Genomic DNA, 25739 nt, shown 5'->3' with positions numbered 1-25739 from the left:
CATTTGATTGAACAGAATTATTCAACAGAATGATGCAGCCTACCCGTGAACAGGCTTGTCTGTTGGGCCAATCCACATGGCTGCTGGTAGTCTGGTGGCGGTCTGGTAAGGTGACGGTTAAACTGATCTTGGCTATTACCTTTGTCCTGTAATACAAAAACAACAAATATATTTAAAGTTATTGCCCAGTATTTTCAGATTTCTATGAAACAGTATCTATAATTACTACAAATATTAGGAAAATAGATTTCCTTCCCTTTTTTTTTTGTAAATGTAAAAAGCAGCATTTTCTTTGCAGGAATAGTGTGGGTGTATACCAGTCATAAGTCATAACAACATTTATGTGAATGGACTGCTGATTGGGCATCATTCTGTACACTACAGATCACTGTGTTCAATCTCCTCTGGTGGAGACATCCTAAAAAAGTTTGTGAGGAAAATTTGTCTGCAAATACGAGTATAGTAGTCAATGTCAACAGAATAATTTTGTCGCTAATAAACGGAATATGAAAACTAAACGTGTGATTTTCACTTTATGCAGCTGACTGAAAAGTTGCAAATGAGTTTAGCTCACTGAGTCTTTGATGATGTGCTGCTGGTGGGTTTGCATGGCCTGGGCCTTCCCTTGCCCTGCAGCTTTCTGCTGGGTTAGCATAGCCTGGGCCTTCCCCTGGCCTGGGGCTTTCTGCTGCGTGGAGGTGCCTGGAACGGAGGGGCGTTGCTGGGGCAGGGATGACAACCCTACCAGGCTGCTGTTGGTTGCCATGCTTGGCCCAGGAGGCATCTGATTAGAAAGGAACATGGAATAAGTAAGTCACATCTCAACATAAACCCCTAGTTTATGGCCACATGGCAAAATAATATAACATGGCATATTAAACCAGTTGTTCAGGTTCAGTTCACCTACTTCGATTCCAATTCAGTGCTAAATGATAATTTAATATTATCACACATTAGGTAGTATCAGTTGTACCGGAGAACTTATGTCAAACCTTTGCAAGAAGGACATAAGTCACCATCATCATGGTGATTTCAACACCTCAACTAGTGTATCTCAATTACCCCCCCTAGTCAACAAAACCTTAACTAGTGTATCTCAATAACCCCCCTAGTCAACAACACCTCAACTAGTGTATCTCAATTACCCCCCCTAGTCAACAAAACCTTAACTAGTGTATCTCAATAACCCTCCAAGTCAACAACACCTCAACTAGTGTATCTCAATTACCCCCCCTAGTCAACAAAACCTCAACTAGTATATCTCAATTACCCCCCTAGTCAACAACACCTCAACTAGTGTATCTCAATAACCCCCCCAGTCAACAACACCTCAACTAGTGTATCTCAATTACCCCCCCAGTCAACAAAACCTCAACTAGTGTATCTCAATAACCCCCCTAGTCAACAACACCTCTACTAGTGTATCTCAATTACCCCCCCTAGTCAACAAAACCTTAACTAGTGTATCTCAATAACCCCCCCAGTCAACAACACCTCAAATAGTGTATCTCAATAACTTGTGCTAGTCGACAAATAAGAGCTTGAGTGCAGTGTGGAGATACCTTCAGATCTTGTTGTAGCTTTACTTAGCTAACCACAATTATTTTTTAATATGTATTCTTTACGCTTCTATATATTCTTATACACTTTTCAACTCACACCATATTGAACAAACCCCATACTTCTCTCACTAAACTAAATATATCTGAAAACAACATTATCTGGCATGTAAATGAAACTCAGTCCTCAAAAGGAATATAATACATCAAATTCAATGACACTAATGAATACCATATCCACCCTGGTGCGAGGGACTGTAACTATTATTATAAAAAGGTATTAATGAATTAATAATGTCTATGAGACTGCTGTAGAGAAAATGCACACATACCATGATTGTTCATCTTGTGAGGGGACTTGCACTTTACTTTGTTAACACTTGTGAAAAACTAATAAATCTTTACATGAATATATGGTAAATACCTTGGTAGCCAGTCATTAAATAGCTTAGCCTATTGGAGGTATTATCCCAGCAAAACAATGCAATACCACAAACCTCCCACTAGATAGCATCCTTCCATTACAAACTATCAAGCATTTGCTCCAAACTCAGTATGGCCGCTCCCCCTGAAGCAGAAACAAAAGTGTCTGCAAAAAGGCATCTTTCAAAGGAGGTTAGATGGTAGGGAAAAGCATTTTAGGGAAGTGGAAAGATGGGGAGAGAGGCTGTTTTTCAGAGTGATATGGAAAACAGTCTGCCTAAGACGAAGCAGTTCCCTGGGCAAATCCGACGAGGAAGGAACAAATTCCTGATAGAGCAGGAAGGGAACTGTGTGCAGATTGTGTGTTTTAGTGTATCATTTCAACACCATAACTACCTCTAACTACCTTTAACTACCTCTAACTACCTCTAACTACCTCCCTTAAATCCACCTATTTTAAAATACACCTTCCCACCTTCCTTTTACCTCAGTTCGGTTGAGCTCCACCTCCCTTAATTAAACTATTCCACCCCACCTCCATGTTACCTCACCACCCTAAAACCCTCACATCTCTTCCTGCCTTAAACCACACCTCTCTTAAACCACACCTCTCTTAAACCACACCTCTCTTAAACAAAACCGCAACTCTTTACCAAACCTCCATTTAACCCCACCTATCTTAAACTACACCTCCCCACCTCCCTAAAACCCAGCCTCATTTAACCTTTGGATTCCTTCACAGAAATATAGCCTGTCTATCTTCCGATCTAAATGCAAGCAGCAGCTCCTACAGTTAAACCATTAGATGCTGTTTACCTCTGTGCCCTTGGGTTTATAACTCAGGACAGTTTTGGGACTCATTATTGCAATTTGTGGGAGGAATGTTTTGAATTTTAGGTTTTTTCCAAGGCACACCTGCAGCAACCTCCATGCATATCTTACATTTAAACTATTACCTGCAGCACAGTAACACTGGATTGGTTACTACGTTAAGTCATGGATTGGTAAAACCTGTCTTGTGTTTTCGTACCCCATAGAGTTGGAATAAGTTGCAAAATGAGCTCAAGCTTAAATGCATTATGGTTTTTCAAAAAGTTTAGAGCACTGCTGTTTAGGGCACTGCTGTATAGAGCCTTACTGTTTAGATCACTGCCGTATAGATCACTGCCGTTTAGATCACTGCCGTTTAGATCACTGCCGTATAGAGCCTTACTGTTTAGATCACTGCCGTATAGAGCACTGCCGTATAGAGCACTGCCGTATAGATCACTGCCGTATAGATCACTGCTGTTTAGATCACTGCCGTTTAGATCACTGCCGTATAGAGCCTTACTGTTTAGATCACTGCCGTATAGAGCACTGCCGTATAGAGCACTGCCGTATAGATCACTGCCGTTTAGATCACTGCCATTTAGATCACTGCCGTATAGAGCACTGCCGTTTAGATCACTGCAATTTAGATCACTGCCATTTAGATCACTGCCGTATAGATCTCTGCCGTATAGATCTCTGCCGTTCAGATCACTGCCGTATAGAGCACTGCCGTTTAGATCACTGCCGTTTAGATCACTGCCGTATACAGCACTGCCGTATAGAGCACTGCCATTTAGATCACTGCCGTTTAGAGCACTGCCGTTTAGATCACTGCCGTTTAGATCACTGCTGTTTAGATCACTGCTTTTACGGCCGTTTAGATCAGTTAAATAGGAAACATTTCAGGAACTCTGAACAATTTAGTTGAAAAAATATTTGAAACATTAACCTAAAACAATGACTGCAGATATCTTCTGGTCATTTATGCTTGCAGTGATGCTAGTAGTACAGTATAAATCTTACATATGGCCCTCTTAAATAACATAAATAAACACAACACAAAATGTAGACAACGCCTCACTGTTTGGACTCAAAACATTTCCCAGGGTAGAAATTACTCCAGCACACTTAGCATACGTCCCAAATTACACTCTGTCACCCTATGAGCCCTGGTTAAAACTAGTGTACTATCAAGGGTAGCATTTGGCCTAGACATCATTATACAGGGCTGTTACTTAGAGACCAGATGTCTTCTAAGAGGATATCACCATAAAGAAACACTTGTAGAAAGACAGAGAGGGATGAGGGAGAGAATAATAAAGATATATTGGGGAAAAGGGAGAATGAGACATGGAGAGAACCCTGTAAATACAGCTGAGGCCAGGAGTTTGAATGTTGGTCACAATGTTCTAACAGCCCGCAGGTTCTGTAGGGGCAAGTGCTAACTGGCTTAATGCTTCCTGGGTTGGATAGATGATTAGGACAATGTTGCCTTGCCTTGGCTACTCCTTGATGTAGGTAGGGTGCCTGCAAGCTCAATCATGGTTGTTGGACGCTGAATAGGCCATAATCAGTATTTAGACATTTTGAAATCAGGGCAAATAATTATTCAGTCAATCTGTACATTAGAATGGGATATTGGAACAATACACCCATAATGATGGGACACAAAGTCAGCCATGTTGGTGAGGCAGTTAGGCATGGACCCTCACCAAAATGGCTGCCATTTTTGTTCCATTTTGAAGTTTTGAGGGATTATGACATAGCCCCTCAGGGAGTGGACATACGATCTTTACAAGCAACTGCATTTATCGGACTATGCTTTCTGCTCGGAGCTTGCATTATGATCAGAGTGACAGTGTCATATATTTTTCAGTGTTTCAATTTATAAAAATCAAAACCACATTCTAAGTGGACCGCCTTTAATTCAGATTGACCCAAACCCTGCAGTAAGCAAAACATCTAGGGCCGGTTTCACAGACACGGATTAAGCCTAGTTTAGGACTAAAAAATCTGGTTCAATAGAATCCTCCATTGTATTTTTTGTCATATTCTAGGCTTAATCTGTCTGCAAAACCAGCCCCTAAAGTAAAGTGTAATATCGCTAAAATACGTCTGGTAACAGAAAGCTGAGCTGCTAAATGAAATGAACTCAGTTGGAGTTGTAAGTGACGTAAAACAGCAACACCATAGCTTTAACTCAGCGTTAGCCCTGACGGCGTGAAGGCCCAGTGAAACAGGTGTTAACCTTTGACCTTAGTCCTAGTGCAACATTGTCTCTGCAGCCAGGTTCACTTCACATCAGCACAATGAACAAAACAGCTGAGCAACGCAAGTACAGAAAAATGAAAATGTCACATTCTCTCTTCCCCACCGTCTCTCTCTCAACCCGCCCCCTCTCCCCGTCACCATATCTCCCATCTCTCATCCTCTATTCTATCCGTCACCCACTCTCCTCCTCTCTCCCCTGCTCTCCCCCTCTCTCCCCTCCTCTCCTCCTCTCTCCCCTCCTCTCCTCCTCTCTCCCCTTCTCTCCCCTCCTCTCCTCCTCTCTCTTCCTCTCTCCTCCTCTCTCCCCTTCTCTCCCCTCCTCTCCTCCTCTCTCCTCCTCTCTAACTTCTCTCCTTCATCCTTGCTCGTCTCCATGCTCTCTTCCCTGTCCGTTTCTTTCGCTCTTTTTCAGCACATGCAGGGGCACCTTTAAACGGGTTGGAAAGAGGAAGCAGCCTTTAGTCTGATTTCTGTGGTCCACTGCCTCCAACTACTAGTCCACGTATGACCAGCACACAAGCACATGGACGGGCGCGTGTGAAATACACAGCTGGAATGTCTTGGCGTTACATTGGAACAAAGTGCTCATTTGTCCCTCTGGCCATGGAGCAGAGTGGTACACTTCCGTCTTTTTAGTGAGCAGGACCCGGTGAGTGTGGTGTTGGCTTCTATTTCTGAGTAATCCTCTCTTTCTCATCCTGACGAGTCATCAAGCTGTTTTCCATATTTCTTCTCTCTTCTCACCCCCATCCCCCACTTTCTCTCCTTTCATTCTCTTCACAGGCTTGTTGTAAATGAATACCACATGTGGCTCCAGCTCTCTCAGCTCCCTCTAAGGAAGAAGACAGCAGCCTTAGAAACACCAGCGCCAGGTTGAGGTTAGATAGTCAAAACAGGTTTAAGTTATCTAGTCAAAACAGGTTTAAGTTAGCTAGTAAGAACATGTTTAAGTTAGCTAGTAAGAACAGGATTAAGTTAGCTAGTAAGAACAGGATTAAGTTAGTTATTCAGAACAGGGTTAAGTGAGCTATACAAAACAGGATTAGGTAGTCAGCAGGGTTAAATTAGTCAGAACAGGTTTAAATTAGTCAGAACATGGTTAGGTAGTCAGAACAGGGTTAGATTAGTCAGAACAGGTTTAGGTAGTCAGAACAGGGTTAGATTAGTCAGAACAGGGTTAGGTAGTCAGAACAGGTTTAGGTAGTCAGAACAGGGTTAGGTAGTCAGAACAGGGTTAGATTAGTCAGAACAGGGTTAGGTAGTCAGAACAGGTTTAGGTAGTCAGAACAGGGTTAGGTAGTCAGAACAGGGTTAGGTAGTCAGAACAGGTTTAGGTAGTCAGAACAGGGTTAGGTAGTCAGAACAGGTTTAGGTAGTCAGAACAGGGTTAGGTAGTCAGAACAGGTTTAGGTAGTCAGAACAGGGTTAGGTAGTCAGAACAGGTTTAGGTAGTCAGAACAGGGGTAGGTAGTCAGAACAGGGTTAGGTAGTCAGAACAGGGTTAGGTAGTCAGAACAGGGTTAGCTTAGTCAGAACAGGGTTAGGTAGTCAGAACAGGTTTAGGTAGTCAGAACAGGGGTAGGTAGTCAGAACAGGGTTAGGTAGTCAGAACAGGGTTAGGTAGTCAGAACAGGGTTAGGTAGTCAGAACAGGTTTAGGTAGTCAGAACAGGGGTAGGTAGTCAGAACAGGGTTAGGCCATCTCGAACCATCTCTCAAGCAGCTGAAAGTGGTGCAGAGAAGTTCCTGTCTGCCACTCTCTCCCAGCCCCCACCCTCTGTTCTCTCTGCCTCCCCCACAGCCCCTACCCTCTCTACCCCTCAGCCCCCCCCTTACCAGCCCCCCCCCTTACCAGCCCCCCCCTTACCAGCCCCCCCCCTTACCAGCCCCTACCCTCTCCCCCCACCAGCCCCACCAGCCCCTACCTTCTCCCCCCCAGCCCCCCAAGCCCCTATTTCCCCCCCCAGCCCCTACCCTCCCCCCACCAGCCCCCCCAGCCCCTCCCCTCTCCACCCCAGCCCCTACCCTCTCCCCCCACCAGCCCCCCCAGCCCCTACCCTCTCCCACCACCAGCCCCTACCCCCCCCCGCCCACCAGCCCCTCCCCAGCCCCTTCCCTCCCCCCCACCAGTGTCCTCCCCAGCCCCTACCCTCCCCCACCAGTCCCTACCCTTTCTCTTTGCCTCTCACACTTAGAGCACTGCTTCCTTCAGGTCTGCAGTCACACTCGGGTCCCTGGGGATCACCGCCTCGGCATCTGGACTTGGCTTCCGATCCCTTTCCCAGGAAAAAAAATATGCCTGCCTCTCTCTCACTGGTTTGGTTAGAGAGAGACCTGGTACTCTCACGCCCTCTCTCACTCCACCCTTAACCTTACCCTCTTAAAGACCCCTTAAAGTAACTGTGCAGTGAAATATATCCTGTCATTAATTACTATGAGTGAAATAGTTCCCCTTCCAAAACAAGTAAGTTAAAAAATAATATTTTCTGTGTTGCAATGGCGTGGGCGTACACAACAACAGAAAAATGTGGGGGTATTCCAAATTAAAAAGTAGAATATTGATTGCCCAATTCATCTGCCTCAATATGAGGACCTCATCATCTATTAGGAAATAGCCAGCATTTGTAAACGGTCTGTTTGAGAAACTTATCCTCCTGATTCTAGTCAACAGTCTGATCCTCCTGATTCTAGTCAACAGTCTGATCCTCCTGATTCTAGTCAACAGTCTGATCCTCCTGATTCTAGTCAACAGTCTGATCCTCCTGATACTAGTCAACAGTCTGATCCTCCTGATTCTAGTCAACAGTCTGATCCTCCTGATTCTAGTCAACAGTCTGATCCTCCTGATTCTAGTCAACAGTCTGATCCTCCTGATTCTAGTCAACAGTCTGATCCTCCTGATACTAGTCAACAGTCTGATCCTCCTGATTCTAGTCAACAGTCTGATCCTCCTGATTCTAGTCAACAGTCTGATCCTCCTGATTCTAGTCAACAGTCTGATCCTTCTGATTCTAGTCAACAGTCTGATCCTTCTGATTCTAGTCAATAGTCTGATCCTGCTGACTGTCAGTGATGTTAGATAACAGTTGTATACTTATTACTATTTAAAGAGTACTTCAATATTATTTTAATACTATTTAGTGTACTAAAGTACAACAAAAGTGGTTCCAAAAAGAAAACACTTTAATTATACTTGTTTCTTGGCTTGGGATAGAAATCACGGTAATATCACAATAATAGCACAATAATCACTCCAGTATCACCATAATGGAATTATGTCTCATAGAACTGATAATTATAATAAAACAGAATATATGCTTCTCAGGCTAGATGATTAATATCTTGTCAGGGTGGTTGTTTATAAGTCTTGTATCAACACGACAGACTGCACAACCAAATATATCCTTGGGTGACTGAATCTCTTTTCATGTGGTTTCACATTTTCATTTCACACCAAGGAATAGGCAGCCAGATCCTGTTTGTGGAGTAAAAATGGAAAGAAAAAGGGTCGCCATTCTAACTCAAACCTTCCAAATCATAACAAATCAGAATGTGAGTTGCCGATGGAACCCTATTCCCTTTAACATGCACTGGGCTCTGGTCAAAAGGAGTGCCATACTCAGGGAAAAGGATGCGTTTTGGGACACAGTCACAGTGTTGGACCTCCGGCACAGAGCTAAGTAGATTACTGTCATCTTCTACAACTTGTCCCTTGTAGCTAACAACCTCCAATTAACAGATCCCGCTGGGCTCATTCCTGTCCTGACGCAGAGCGGCCATGACAGCCGGGCAGATTAGCGGTCTTGCTTGTTCCTCTAGACAGGCTCTGGCAAGCCGTGTCATCATCACTAACGCTTCCAGGGGACATGCATATTCAGAAGAGAGAAGGGACACAACTGGCTGTGTCGGAAATGGAAGCCTATGCCTTTAGTAGGGCGCTACCTTTGACCGAAGCCCTGTGGGTGAAGTGTGAGCTCTGGTCAACTGTAGGACACTACTGGGGGAGTAGTGGGCTATTTGGGACACATACACAACTGGCAGGCAAGAGAAGATGGAGACAGAAGAAGACCCAAATAAAAATGACATGGGGTGGAAGACCAGAAAAACAAACAGCTAGCTTTACATTGTTGGTCCTTATAGATGGAGACAGCGGTAAGCCAAAGCTTTACACACTGAGACCAGAGGAGACTAACGAGTGATTAGCCGAGTACAGAGAAAGGTTCTCTAGATTTCTCCTGCTCTCTGTTTCTCTCTATCTCTCTCACTCGTCTGTTTGTCTCTGTTTGTTTGCTTGTTTTTTTCTCAATCTCTTCCACTCATGCTCGCTTTCCCTCCCTCTCTAAACCCTCTAAACTGCCCCAATCTCTCCCCCTCTCTCCACCCCCTCATTCTCCATTTTTCTCCCTCTGTGTGGGATATCCATGTCTCCATTACTATATCATCAACCCAAAAGCGATGAAGGGGACATGCTCTTCTGTATTATTTCACAGTGCTGATAGACTCAAATTAATCTAGTAGTAAAATGCACAGCTCTCTGGTCCCATGCAGACATCCAATGCCATGCTCTAAAAACTAAATGGAGTCATACTCCTACAATCTGGTCTTTTTTTAGAAGCTGGGGGGATGGGGCTGGGGAAACATTTTATAGCATTTAAGACTACATTCTTCAAGAATCTATGGGCATTATATAAATGACCACTGTGGAGATACCCAGACTGCACAATAAAGGACAAAATGCTTTTATTAAGACAACTTACTACTCTGTCCAGTCTTCAACTCCACATGGAAGTCTGATCCCTTCTTATATTCTTAAAACCAACGGGTATATTACTAAAATCTTAAATAACCATCGATCGGATTCCCAGACTCCATAAGGACTGTGACTTTTTGGTCCCTTCCTGAAAACTATTACAAAGCCCCAGATGTCTGCTATGAAAACACCCGTTACCCACTAAATCATGTGCAGTTATTCTTAAGCAGTGATTTTCACCTGTCGTTGCTGAGCCAGTTTAAAGTGGAGCCCGGGCCCAGGTCCGTGGTTTGCTCCAGGCTGGCTGAGAGGGGGTGTTCTCTGGGCCAGGGTCTTGGGCTGCATGTGGGGAGAACCAGATATTGGGAGCTGCTGCTGCTGGTTCTGGTAATGATGGACTGGGTGGCTCTGGGCCATGTTCTGGGTTGGGGTGGACGGTGGTTGTTGTTGAGCTGAGGCCACGTTGGGGTGTGGCTGGGGTGTCTTGGGGCTGAAGTGGAGCATGGGCTTGTTGCTGACCACTTTCATGTCCAGCTGGTTGGAGCCGTTCTGTCCATTGGGCTTGAAAAGACAGTTGTTGATGCCTTTACTCTGACTTCCAATGGAGGTCTGGGGGTTGGCCATCCTCTGGCCCTGCGATCCTGAGTTGGAGAGCTTGTCCTGCGGGTAAGAGCGTGAGGAGGGGTGGGGATTCCAGCTGGCCCCTGGTCCTCCTCCGCCTCCAGACTGTTGGTGTGGGTGTTGGTGGTGGTGCAGTGGGGTCTGGGGGTTCTGGTTCTGATTGGCTGCCATCTGCTTCAGCTGTTCTGCATGGGACATCTCTGGCCAGCCAGGGAGGCCTCGGCTGGGGGGTCCCGCCGGACCTGAGGGTCCCTGGCTGAGGCCTTTCTGGATGTTGATGGGAGAAGAGCTGGAGGTGGAGAAGGATGGGCCGGCAGACGCCGGGCGGAGCTGTGGGGGTCCACCAAGGGACTGGCCAAAATCTGGAGAGGAGAATTCCGTCTTGATGGGCTTCTCCAGGTGGGAACAGAGGGTCGCTGCGCTGCGCTCCAGGTCCGTCAGGCCAAACGTATCATCTTGTTTCATCATCTTCTCAAACTCAAGGTCGTTCAGAGATGGCACGCTTTTGGTCAGCTCATCGAAGAGGTCCTGAAGCTCCGGGTCAATCTGACCGCCGCCAACCTCATCCTTAAAGTCGAACACCATCATCTCCGTTGACGTCTGGCCACAGGAAGTGACATGTTCAATTGGTTCCTTCTTCATCTCCTTCAGGGTCATGTTGAAGAGGTCAGAGTTCACGACACCTTGAGGCAACATGTAGCTGCTGTTGCCCTTACGGTTTAGGGCGTGGCTCATGGACAAAGCCCCACCTCCCAGGGACTGTGATTGGCCAGAGGTGAATGAACAAGGTCCGTGCCCCCCCAAACCGCCAACACCCCCTTCCAGACGGACACGTTTATAGTCCGGCCCGGGTGGTCCACAGGAGAGGCCATTTTGTTTGGAGTACCCAGGAATGTGACCCTCTATCTTCCTCCTTAAAGAGCCATGGAGCTGGGGAGATAAAGAGAAGATGCTCCTGAGAAAACTGCATGTTCAAACAGATAAATAGATAAATAATTTTCAAAATGCAAGCGAAAAGGATTTTGTCTTTTTTTCAACCCATGTTTCTGTTCAAATCCAATGTTAATTATTTTAACTTCAAATGGAACGTATGTCCGCACCCCGCGGGTAACTGTAATAAAACAGACAGATATTTTTATCTAAACAACAGGACGTTATGGTAACCATCTCTTAGTGCAACTAAGATGGCTGAACATGTTGGAGCAGGGAGGCAGACTTTCAAAATGCCTTTGTCAAGGCTCTCAAATTAAAACCAACCAGCACTGGTCCAATTCAAGTGCTGCCTGAAGAGTAAATTAACATTTACAGTCAGATAACAAGAGCTTCTATACACAGTATAATTCAATTCAAATGCGGACTTTGATGTCCATGAACCAATTTAAATTACGGTGATAATTCTGGTATCAGTATGTTGTCTGAGCACAAAGTCTCTCCAATTTGCTTCGAAGCCTCTAAAACCTTGTTCCGTTGACCAACCTGACAGCGTTTCAGCAGAAACCTGCTGATAATAATACTGTAAGAATATTCTGGAATAACATGAGTGTGATAAGGCTAAAAAACACTTCACAACTCCTCAGAGAAACATGAAAACCACAGACACCTTTGCTTTGAAAATTATGGTTGTGTTTATTATGTCATTATTGCAAAATCTACTATTAAGATAAATGGATATACTGACATGACAATGGATCTCCTAAACATCTCTCCATTTGAGGCATAAATCACCCAATATCAAATATATGTTGTTAAATAATGCAAATATATTACAGCAATATATGCATGTATGAGTTACAAACTTATGTTCAACTATTTAAAGATTGCTTTTCTAGGTCTTTTAACAAGTTGAACATAATACGTTTATAACTCATCCAATCATATTAAGGTTATGTGCCTGAGTCTGAAAGCAGGGTGGTCAGCTCTAGCGTAATGTTTACTCAACCCCCCTCTCCCCAAATGGCCTGAAAAAGTTGTTCCAGTCACAAAAATATAAAGCTATGACGCTTTACTACCTGACTTTCTTATTTAACTGACAGACCAGTTAGAAATTACATCATGGCAAAAAAATGATATGTTGTATTAGTGGATGATTTGTTTCATCACATTTATAGGGGTTTCATAATGTGTGACTGAGGGTAGATTGCCCCTTTAAGAGGAGCTACACAGATGGGGAGGTCATTATCTTCAGGAAGATAAAATGGACCCTGAATTACAGTGCATCAACCAGCAAATATTGCAAACTTAGGAATCTTAGAGTTGAGTGTCTCCCCAGAGAGAAGAACAAGGCCTTTGTCTTTCTCGTTCACATGAATTATATAATTATATTTTCACGCCATTGTTTTGCAGGGTAAAGAAAGACAGAATACTCTTTTGTAGTCCATGACGTATCGCGCCGGTGTTCTCTGAGATTTTGACGCCTCTTCTGTTTGTTCTCCTGATGGATTAATTTGCCTTCATGAGCACAGAGCAATGCCTCACTACTCTAGCATCCACAATGGCACCTTATGAAGTGCCCTACATTGGACCAATGAGCATTAAAATCAGTGCACTAGAAAAGGAACATGTTGCCATTTGGGACACAGGCCTAGCTGTGGGTCTAGTGTAGTCTAGGGTAATAGGACACTTCTATTCTACTACACTGAAAAAACTGAAAACACAAACACTAGCTTCAATTGACATAAAACATTTTAATTAACAAAAAACCAGGCAAGCATAGTTCAGCTGACCAGCAATAGAAAATAACGCCTTGAGATTCGAACCCGGGTCACCCAGGTGAAAGGCTTTGTCATTAACCACTACACCATGGACCTGAACATTTGCTGGGTGTTATTTTCTATTGCATTTCCTGAACAAATCCTCTTTTGTCACTGGCTGTTTTAATAGTTAATTGGCCATTCGTGAATGACATTGATACAGTTAAACTGACTAACGTTTCTTATTAAGACTAACGTTTTCAGATTGCGTTTGCCACTGGCAAATCTTAACAACGTATTAGCCAGTAATAAGCTTTACCGGTATCTACTAACTTACTGGAATAGTCATAAGAATTGAGCAATTGCTAGCGAGTCTGCCAACGCTATTTCATTTCATTTCATGGCATAATAACGTTTATCTTTCTTTCATGGCAAAAAAACATACTTTTTTCATTCATTCGTGGTTTATATTTATACAATAACTATTAATAAAGGCGACGATAACTAACTTCTTCATCAAGTGAAAAGATGAGAGACTTCGTGGAATCTACCAGAAATAATTAATAAATGTTGTTGCTCTCAATAAGTAATTGCTAGCCAGACTGAAGATGAACTATTCCATGCCAGAAACAGTCGCAATATAACCGTATACAATTTCAGCCAGCGAAGTTTTTGCCAATATGGAATAATTCATAATGCGTACTCCTCTTTGCCTGCGAGGAGATACGAATTCCGGACCTAAAGTCCACAATAACTTTTCTCTAACCACTACACTATTTTACAAGGGGTAGTCAGTCAGTCAGTCAGTAAGAGACAATCGCTCGTACGTGGCCCGGCAAACATGACCTTAAGATTTTGGCTGGTTATCAGTCGTCGTACCCGAACTACAGACAGATTGGATCAATACCCTCCCCAGCTGACATTTTAATGTCAACTGAATGCTTTAAGTAACTAGTTAAGTAACTAATTGTCAGTTACTAGTTTGTCAGATGTAGAACTTGGTCTGCAAACATCTGTCTGTGTAAGACAATGAACTACATGACACAATCACTTTTAACTTATTTAAAAGTTAAACAATGTCATTTAAATAACATTAACATAATATGTTAACACAATTTCCATTTCCTCTCTGTGCGCAACACATGCGTGTGTGGTTCTTTGTCTCGACCTCTGACCTGGAAGGAGTGTAAACTCACTGACAGAGTTGTTTATCTGGTAGCTAACTGTTGAACAAGTGGTGTTATCTGGTGATAGTAGGATTGTTCTGGTACCAGTGCATTTTGTTGTTGTTGTTTCTGTTTATGAAGCGGGAAAGAGCTCAGGGAAACAGACTTCCTGTGTCACAGCTCCTCCCACTCCAGAAAGAATTGAGCAGGACATCGTGTTTAGACCTCAGTATCTGAGGGGGGAATCTGTTGGAAACGTGTACTACATTACCTTGGAAGGTGACATGCGACAACTGAGATTTTCACCTATTTACAGTAAAAATGTATCTCTGATGCAAATCTGACATCAAGTGCCATTCATCTAAATAAACCTGTTGTAATGTAAAAGCGTTGTACACAGTGGGCCTTATCAATACCCATTATCTACACATAGATTATACACTGTCTACACAGAGGTTATACATTATCTACACATAGATTATACACTGTCTGCACAGAGGTTATACATTATCTACAGATAGATTATACACTGTCTGCACAGAGGTTTTACATAATCTACAGATACATTATACACTGTCTGCACAGAGGTTATATATTATCTACACATAGACACTACAAATCTGTTCGATCAAATGGATTTTATGAAACAGGAAACCTAAGACTAATTTGCTGATGATTGTTATTTGCTTTTAAAAACTCTGACGTGCATAATAACATGACAACGTGACGAGGAGAGGAGGACAGAAGAGGAGAGTAAGGGAGAAGTAAGGAGGACAGTAATGGAGAGATGGGTGGGAGGAGAGAAAGACAGAAGAGGAGAGGAGGAGAGAGAAGGAGAGGAGGCGAGGGGTGGAGAGGACAGAAGAGGAGAGGCGGACAGAGAAGGAGAGGTGAGGAGAGGGACAGACAGAGAAGGAGAGAAGAGATGTGGACAGAGGAGAGGACACATGAGGAGAGGAGGTCAGGGGTGGTGTGATGAAGAGGAGAGGCAGACAGAGAAGGAGAGGTGAGGAGAGGAGAGGGACAGACAGAGAAGGAGAGAAGAGATGTGGACAGAGGAGAGGACACATGAGGAGAGGAGGTCAGGGGTGGTGTGATGAAGAGGAGAGGCAGACAGAGAAGGACAGAAGAGGACGGGTTGGTTTCAGAGTGGTTTAAATTGTACTTGTTTATTTCTACTCTCTGCCACATTACATCACATCACATTACATTACATTAGTCAGATTCAGAGCCTGAAGGCTGGGAGTGACTGCTGTTCTTCACTGGCTAGGTGCGTTCTAAACGGCACACTGTTCACTATGATATATATTTGACTACAGCCCATGCACTCTAAAGGGAATACGCTGACATTTAGGGCTGGCTGTTTCTATCCATCCTGCTGTTACATCACATCTTACTTCACAGATACGTCCACATGGCTCACCGGAAGGACATCTTTTGTTAACACGGGGATGAGCCACAGGGCCAGTGAGTGACAGGTCAGAATGACTGGAGCGATACAGGGACTAATGATAACTATGAGGATGGTTGAAATGAGCGGTAACTTCTGTTGGTAATTTGATAAGGAGAGGTGAGGTGTGTGGGCAGTGTAATAATGAGGTTTATTTAGTTTTGCTGTAACAGGTCCTACTCAGACTCAAACCTGGAATGGGAGTCAGACGCTCTAGCAAGGAGGCTAAAACCCACGGGCAGAGTTGGGGAGTAACGGATTACAAGCAATCCGTTACATGTAAGGTGGCTTTAAGAGGGTGTCTGTGACTGAAGGACAAACAGATGGCTTTAAGAGTGTCTGTGACTGAAGGACAAACAGATGGCTTTAAGAGTGTCTGTGACTGAAGGACAAACAGATGGCTTTAAGAGGGTGTCTGTGACTGAAGGAAAACCAGGTGGCTTCAAGAGTGTCTGTGACTGAAGGACAAACAGATGGCTTTAAGAGTGTCTGTGACTGAAGGAAAACCAGGTGGCTTTAAGAGAGTGTCTGTGACTGAAGGAAAACCAGGTGGCTTTAAGAGGGTGTCTGTGACTGAAGGAAAACCAGGTGGCTTTAAGAGGGTGTCTGTGACTGAAGGACAAACAGATGGCTTTAAGAGATTGTCTGTGACTAAAGGAGAACCAGGAGAAACAATAAAAAGGATAACCACGAAAATAACTTTCTGATGGGCTTATGAAGGGGTTAAAAGTGTCTGATAAGTCACGAAATACAATATCTCTGTTAGAGCTGGGTACGTTTCAATTGACATTTGCCCTCTTTGTTTTTAGCTGAGATGGCTGCAATTATTGAGCAATATTCTCTCAATAAATCTTATTTCATTATCTAAAAACACAGCTAGAAGTTCAAACCCATAACGGCCTTGCAGAATGTTATATAAACCAAAACATTTAAAATAAAACTATAACATTCTCTGTGCTAGTATAAAACAATGTGTAACACTTTCCTTTTTTTCTCTGCTAATGTGAAGGCATAAACAATACATCAGAAACCCAGCCTGACCACAATCACTGAGACCCAGTCTGATTGTGGTCACAGAGACCCAGCCTGACCACTGTCACACCAACTATAAAAATCACCAATGGACATGGTATTTTGGACAACTAGATATCTGAGATTCACCTCACTATCTTCACATAATGCTACTTCACAGACTGCTAGACTTCTGTCCTTCAGAGTACAAATTCACAGACCACTGGACATTTGTCCTTCACAGACCACTGGACATTTGTCCTTCACAGACCACTGGACATTTGTCCTTCACAGACACTGGACATTTGTCCTTCACAGACCACTGGACATTTATCCTTCACAGACTACTGGAGATTTATCCTTCACAGAGTACTGGAGATTTATCCTTCACAGACTACTGGACATGTATCCTTCACAGACTACTGGACATTTATTCTTCACAGACTACTGGACATATGTACAAGACATTTTAATATTCTGAGCTCCAACCCCCCCACCGCACCTCAGTCCTTCCAGAGCGCCAGGCCAGCAGAGATTTCTCTTCATACAACCACAATATGTCTCAAAGTTCACAGAACCACACTGGGCCTGATCACCGTTCCAAATGTCACCCTATTCCAATAGTCAGATCACTGGTCTGGTCAGATCAACTGTAGTGCTCTGTGTGGGGACTAGGGTACCATTTGGGACTCAGATTTCAGTAGCTTCTCACACAGTTGGAGTTTCATCAGCTTTGTAATGGATATGAAAGATCTTCATTGTTGAGGCACACAGAGAGGCAGTGGGACCGATCAGAGGCGTGCTGATATCTGGGCTGTTATTAAAACAGGAGTGTAAACGCCTGATAGTGGAATGTTACACTGTGTTTCTATATGAGTGGCTGGCAGTAGAAACGGAGTCCTCCCTCTATGTTGGACTAAAATCCTCCAGACAGATCTATATGTAATCTCAAAATAGATTTTCTGATGAACATTTAATGAGCTCAGAGGCTCTGGATCACTGACTACAGGTGGGTAGGGAGGGGTAAGGGTTTGGACACAGCTCCTGTACCAGGATGAACCCCCCACAGCTGTCAGAAGACTGAAAAAGACTGATCTGTGTCAGAAGAGGACTGAGAAAAACTGACCAGTGTTAGAAAAAGGCTGAGGAAGACTCACCAGTGTCTGAAGAGGACTGAGGAAGACTGACCAGTGTCAGAAGAGGACTGAGGTAGACTGACCAGTGTCAGAAGAGGACTGAGGTAGACTGACCAGTGTCTGAAGAGGACTGAGGTAGACTGACCAGTGTCTGAAGAGGACTGAGGAAGACTGACCAGTGTCAGAAGAGGACTGAGGAAGACTGACCAGTGTCTGAAGAGGACTGAGGAAGACTGACCTGCATAAGAAGAGGACTGAGGAAGACTGACCAGTGTCTGAAGAGGACTGAGGAAGACTGACCAGTGTCTGAAGAGGACTGAGGAAGACTGACCTGCGTAAGAGGATTGAGGAAGACTGACCAGTGTCTGAAGAGGACTGAGGAAGACTGACCTGCGTAAGAAGAGGACTGAGGAAGACTGACCAGTGTCAGAAGAGGACTGAGGAAGACTGAAGAGGTCTGGCAGGGTGAAAAGGTGGCCTGTCCTTGGCTGTGTCAACACCGCTTGTCTAATCTGGTGATCTGGGGTCTTGGAGGATGGAGCTACTGGCGTGGTGATGCCTGCCAGAGATCACAGGGCCTGGTGACACTGAGTGGTGTAGACGGACCCCTAAACCCCATCAAGACTGGGACAGACAGGGGCGGGCACACACACACACACACACACATAAACACACACACACACACACACACACACACACATACACACACACATACACACACACATACACATAAACACATACACACACACCCACACACACCCACACACATACACACATACACACATACACACACACACACACACACACACACACATAAACACACCCACACACACCCACACACATACACACATACACACACACACACACACACACATAAACACACCCACACACACACACACACACACATAAACACACCCACACACACACATGCACACCCCAACAAACAGATCCATGGTTGGCTCTGTGGGCTGTGCCGCAGGTCGGACAGATGCTACCCTGTGTCAGATCACACACACGCGTGTGGGTATGAGTATGTGCAGCTCTCACAAAAACCAATCCACTGAATTGAGCAGCATGTCTTTTATCTCTGCAGCAGAGCTTTCAGACATGTTGTCCCAGGGAGAACCAGTGAGAAAACCTCCAAACAGCCCAATTGGGACTCAGTGCCCTACACAGTAAACCACTTTTATAAAGAGCCCCAAAGGGCCTAGTCAAAAGTAGTCCACTATGTAAGAAATAGGGTGCCATTTAGGATGCAAACTCCTACAGAAAAACAACCCCAAAATAAAGGAATAAATATGAAAACGGGTCTGTTTCTAAGGAGACATAATATTTATGTGGTTGAACAGGTTGTAGAGCGCTCCAAGCAGGAATGTTGTCTCTTTATTTTCTTTTCTCATTGGACTGAGAAGAACAACTGTAGTCTTCAACCCAATGTTAAAATCCTAGTATACACACTATTAACTAAGCATCTCCTTCTAACACATACAGTGTCATTCTAATCACCCAATACAGCCTAATGACTTGGCTCTATACGGCCTAATGACCTGGCTCTATACAGCCTAATGTCCTGATTCTATACAGTCTAATAACCTGACTCTATACAGTCTAATGACCTGACTTTATACAGCCTAATGACCTGACTCTATACAGTCTAATAACCTGACTCTATACAGTCTAATAACCTGACTCTATACAGTCTAATGTCCTGACAATATAGTCTAATGTCCTGACTCTATACAGTCTAATGTCCTGACAATATAGTCTAATGTCCTGACTCTATATAGTCTAATGTCCTGACAATATAGTCTAATGTCCTGACTCTATACAGTCAAATGTCCTGACTATATAGTCTAATGTACTGACTCTACACAGTCTGATGTCCTGACTATACAGTCTAATGTCCTGACTCTATACAGTCTAATGACCTGACTCTACACAGACTAATGTCCTAACTATACAGTCTAATGTCCTGACTCTATACAGTCTGATGTCCTGACTATATAGTCTAATGACCTGACTCTACACAGACTAATGTCCTGACTATACAGTCTAATGTCCTGACTCTATACAGTCTAATGACCTGACTCTACACAGACTAATGTCCTGACTATATAGTCTAATGTCCTGACTCTATACAGTCTGATGTCCTGACTATATAGTCTAATGACCTGACTCTACACAGCCTAATGTCCTGACTCTATACAGTCTAATGACCTGACTCTACACAGACTAATGTCCTGACTATACAGTCTAATGTCCTGACTCTATACAGTCTGATGTCCTGACTATATAGTCTAATGTCCTGACTCTATACAGTCTAATGACCTGACTCTACACAGCCTAATGTCCTGACTCTATACAGTCTAATGACCTGACTCTACACAACCTAATGTCCTGACTCTACACAGCCTAATGTCCTGACTCTATACAGTCTGATGTCCTGTCTCTATAGTCTAATGTCCTGACTCTATACAGTCTGAGTAATATTATTCAAAATGAACATACTGCTTGTTATGGCAGTAGAAAGCAGTCCAGACTAGGATAGAAGGACAAACCCTGCAGTAGGAAATATGCCGTTGGGGAACAGTCACACTTATTATGCACAGCCTGCAGTGAGCTCCAGGAAACCTCTATCTAGGTTTAACGTCCTACATATGTATTTTTCTGATTTTCTCCATACTACTATTCCCAAGGAGGGTGCTTAGATCTCTGCACGGTGGAAATCCTAATACTGTAGAGCTAGATGTTAAAAATATTTAAGACACAAAGATGTTTTTTCTATTTACTGAATTAGTCCCAAACGGCACCCTTTTTCATATTAGTGCTGCTCATCTCTGAGCAGAATCAGGGAGCTTTAACAGGCAAAAGGGTGTCAACAATGAACAATGACAATGGAAAAGTCCAACAGTAATTCAACCTGATGGCTTTGGAGAAGACACACACACACTGCCTGGTGGTGTGCATGAAATGAATGCATGATGGTATAAGCCTTTGTTGTTATTAAAGTGTAAACACTGCTGGTCTCTGGTGCTGTTACCATGGAGCCAGCAGGGAGATGACTGATGCTGTGCGGCACTCTGTTCGGACTGAGTTCCAAATGGCACCCTATTACCCACAGTGCTCAGGTCAACAGTAGAGCACTCCCTAGGTGACAGGATGCCTTTTGGGATGCACAATCTTGTTTTTTTTGTAGAACAACAAACAATGTCTGCATGATGCTTTCCAACCTGGCATCTGAATATTTCACTATGACATTGTTGACGCCAAAACAGAACAAGTACGCATAAACAGCCTTCTTTAAAACCAGTAACAATATTAATCCATGCGTGCTTTCAAGTCAGTGTGGACCACGACAACATACTGTACGAGCAAAGCTGCCTCGTCAAATGGCAATAAGATGAAACCAAACCAAGGAATGCAATGTCTGTGTGGGAGTGCTAAGCTTGGCTAGCAGGTTTCTCTAGAGATAACATCTCGCTTCACCAGGATAATTTCCACATGACACAGGACATAAATGAACATTCAACGTGAATTCACACATTTCCACAGGGCACATGTTCTGCTGAATGTGTGTGTCTCTGTAAATGGTGCGTGTGTGTGTGCGTGCGTGCCTGCGTGCTTGTCTATCTGTCCGTGGAGTGTTTAGCTAATCAGTACAGCGCGTGTAGAGACTTGAGACAGCCATCCCAGATCACTCCACAGGACAGCTGGGCTAGCTAGCTGCTTCTGTACCATCAGCACTTTGCCTCCACACACGCCCTGACACAGTTATATTAGATGGAGACAGTCCTTTAGAAAAATACCAGAGAGAGATAGAGAGAGGGGGAGAGGCTGAGGTAGAGAGAGGGGGAGAGGCTGAAGTAGAGTGAGGGGGAGAGGCTGAGGTAGAGAGAGGGGGAGAGGCTGAGGTAGAGAGAGGGGGAGAGGCTGAGGTAGATAGAGGGGGAGAGGCTGAGGTAGAGAGAGGGGGAGAGGCTGAGGTAGAGAGAGGGGGAGAGGCTGAGGTAGAGAGATGAGGAAGGGAAGTAGAGGGAGGGAAAAAGAGAGGGGGGGGCTGGAGTGAGTGGGAGGGGGGAAGTAGAGAAAGGGGGAGGCCGGGAAGTAGAGAGAGATGGATGGGGAAGGAGAGAAAGAGGGATGGGGGAAGGAAAGGGAGACAGAGAGGCAGACCATTGGCTTCTGAAGGAGGGTGACACGGAAAGGAAGCGAGACAGAGAGAGAGGAAGACAGGCAGTATAACAGGATGGACAGATCATATGATTAGGGAGGGACAGAGAGAGGCATCAGTTTTCAGGATGCCTGTATCTGAGAACTGAAGGAGAGGACACGCTTTGAGAACAAACTACTAGGCTAGAATAATTAACTACTACGGACTACCAAGCAGAGAGACAGGAAGGCAGATGGGGAGAGGGAAAGAAGAAATGCAGAAAGATTGAAAGAAATATGGAGACAGAGATGGAGAAAGAGAGTGAGATGGGGAGATATGGAGAAAGAGAGTAAGATGGGGAGATATGGAGAAAGAGAGTGAGATGGGGAGATGGGGAGATATGGAGAAAGAGAGTGAGATGGGGAGATATGGAGAAAGAGAGTGAGATGGGGAGATATGGAGAAAGAGAGTGAGATGGGGAGATATGGAGAAAGAGAGTGAGATGGGGAGATATGGAGAAAGAGAGTGAGATAGGGAGATATGGAGAAAGAGAGTGAGATGGGGAGATATGGAGAAAGAGAGTGAGATGGGGAGATATGGAGGAAGGGCCAGAGAGACGTAACGACAGAGAGATGGAGAGAGGAAGTGAAAGAGGAGTGGCCATTTCTAATAAAGAGAACAGAAAAAACAAAGAAACCCTGTGAATACTAATCACTGAAATAATGCTAACTAGTCTAGGAGCAGAGTCAGGCACCTCCTGCTAACAGGACTCTGGTTAAACTATGGACATTATAGAGTCAGGCACCTCCTGCTAACAGGACTCTGGTTAAACTATGGACATTATAGAAACAGGCACCTCCTGCTAACAGGACTCTGGTTAAACTATGGACATTATAGAGTCAGGCACCTCCTCCTAACAGGACTCTGGTTAAACTATGGACATTATAGAGTCAGGCACCTCCTCCTAACAGGACTCTGGTTAAACTATGGACATTATAGAGTCAGGCACCTCCTGCTAACAGGACTCTGGTTAAACTATGGACATTATTGATTCAGGTACCTCCTCCTAACAGGACTCTGGTTAAACTATGGACATTATAGAGTCAGGCACCTCCTCCTAACATGATTCTGGTTAAACTATGGACATTATAGAGTCAGGCACCTCCTCCTAACAGGATTTTGGTTAAACTATGGACATTATAGAGTCAGGCACCTCCTGCTAACAGGACTCCGGTTAAACTATAGACATTTTAGAGTCAGGCACCTCCTGCAAACAGGACCCTGGTTAAACTATAGACATTATGGAGTCAGGCACCTCCTCCTAACAGGACTCTGGTTAAACTATGGACATTATAGAGTCAGGCACCTCCTCCTAACAGGACTCCGGTTAAACTATGGACATTATGGAGTCAGGCACCTCCTCCTAACAGGACTCTGGTTAAACTATGGACATTATAGAGTCAGGCACCTCCTGCTAACAGGACTCTGGTTAAACTATAGACATTTTAGAGTCAGGCACCTCCTGCAAACAGGACCCTGGTTAAACTATAGACATTATGGAGTCAGGCACCTCCTCCTAACAGGACTCTGGTTAAACTATGGACATTATAGAGTCAGGCACCTCCTCCTAACAGGACTCCGGTTAAACTATGGACATTATTGATTCAGGTACCTCCTCCTAACAGGACTCCGGTTAAACTATGGACATTATAGAGTCAGGCACCTCCTCCTAACAGGACTCCGGTTAAACTATGGACATTATAGAGTCAGGCACCTCCTCCTAACAGGACTCTGGTTAAACTATGGCCATTATGGAGTCAGGCACCTCCTCCTAACAGGACTCTGGTTAAACTATGGACATTATTGATTCAGGCACCTCCTCCTAACAGGACTCCGGTTAAACTATAGACATTTTAGAGTCAGGCACCTCCTGCAAACAGGACCCTGGTTAAACTATAGACATTATGGAGTCAGGCACCTCCTCCTAACAGGACTCTGGTTAAACTATGGACATTATAGAGTCAGGCACCTCCTCCTAACAGGACTCCGGTTAAACTATGGACATTATTGATTCAGGCACCTCCTCCTAACAGGACTCTGGTTAAACTATGGACATTATAGAGTCAGGCACCTCCTCCTAACAGGACTCCGGTTAAACTATGGACATTATAGAGTCAGGCACCTCCTCCTAACAGGACTCTGGTTAAACTATGGACATTATGGAGTCAGGCACCTCCTCCTAACAGGACTCTGGTTAAACTATGGACATTATTGATTCAGGCACCTCCTCCTAACAGGACTCTGGTTAAACTATGGACATTATTGATTCAGGTACCTCCTCCTAACAGGACTCTGGTTAAACTATGGACATTATAGAGTCAGGCACCTCCTGCTAACAGGACTCTGGTTAAACTATAGACATTTTAGAGTCAGGCACCTCCTGCAAACAGGACCCTGGTTAAACTATAGACATTATGGAGTCAGGCACCTCCTCCTAACAGGACTCTGGTTAAACTATGGACATTATAGAGTCAGGCACCTCCTCCTAACAGGACTCCGGTTAAACTATGGACATTATTGATTCAGGTACCTCCTCCTAACAGGACTCTGGTTAAACTATGGACATTATAGAGTCAGGCACCTCCTCCTAACAGGACTCCGGTTAAACTATGGACATTATAGAGTCAGGCACCTCCTCCTAACAGGACTCTGGTTAAACTATGGACATTATGGAGTCAGGCACCTCCTCCTAACAGGACTCTGGTTAAACTATGGACATTATTGATTCAGGCACCTCCTCCTAACAGGACTCTGGTTAAACTATGGACATTATTGATTCAGGTACCTCCTCCTAACAGGACTCCGGTTAAACTATGGACATTATGGAGTCAGGCACCTCCTCCTAACAGGACTCTGGTTAAACTATGGACATTATAGAGTCAGGCACCTCCTGCTAACAGGACTCTGGTTAAACTATAGACATTTTAGAGTCAGGCACCTCCTGCAAACAGGACCCTGGTTAAACTATAGACATTATGGAGTCAGGCACCTCCTCCTAACAGGACTCTGGTTAAACTATGGACATTATAGAGTCAGGCACCTCCTCCTAACAGGACTCCGGTTAAACTATGGACATTATTGATTCAGGTACCTCCTCCTAACAGGACTCCGGTTAAACTATGGACATTATAGAGTCAGGCACCTCCTCCTAACAGGACTCCGGTTAAACTATGGACATTATAGAGTCAGGCACCTCCTCCTAATAGGACTCTGGTTAAACTATGGCCATTATGGAGTCAGGCACCTCCTCCTAACAGGACTCTGGTTAAACTATGGACATTATTGATTCAGGCACCTCCTCCTAACAGGACTCCGGTTAAACTATAGACATTTTAGAGTCAGGCACCTCCTGCAAACAGGACCCTGGTTAAACTATAGACATTATGGAGTCAGGCACCTCCTCCTAACAGGACTCTGGTTAAACTATGGACATTATAGAGTCAGGCACCTCCTCCTAACAGGACTCCGGTTAAACTATGGACATTATTGATTCAGGCACCTCCTCCTAACAGGACTCTGGTTAAACTATGGACATTATAGAGTCAGGCACCTCCTCCTAACAGGACTCCGGTTAAACTATGGACATTATAGAGTCAGGCACCTCCTCCTAACAGGACTCTGGTTAAACTATGGACATTAT

At 44.3% G+C, this 25739-nt stretch overlaps 1 protein-coding gene across 1 annotated transcript in view; it reads right to left on the bottom strand.

The window, feature by feature from the left end:
• Positions 1-25739, bottom strand: part of zmp:0000001236 (mastermind-like protein 2) — a 72123-nt gene that overhangs the window by 3068 nt on the left and 43316 nt on the right. Inside the window, exons 2-4 of the mRNA XM_013135889.4 lie at positions 10056-11366; positions 575-784; positions 44-146 (exon numbers count right to left, since the gene is read on the bottom strand). Coding sequence (XP_012991343.3) covers positions 44-146; positions 575-784; positions 10056-11366 — 1624 coding nt within the window. The remainder of the gene's footprint in view (positions 1-43; positions 147-574; positions 785-10055; positions 11367-25739) is intronic.

The sequence above is a fragment of the Esox lucius genome, chromosome 1, assembly GCF_011004845.1.
Source record: "Esox lucius isolate fEsoLuc1 chromosome 1, fEsoLuc1.pri, whole genome shotgun sequence".
Taxonomy (NCBI): domain Eukaryota; kingdom Metazoa; phylum Chordata; class Actinopteri; order Esociformes; family Esocidae; genus Esox; species Esox lucius.
The sequence above is the reverse complement of the archived record's forward strand: the minus strand, read 5'-3'. Positions and strand labels throughout refer to the sequence as shown.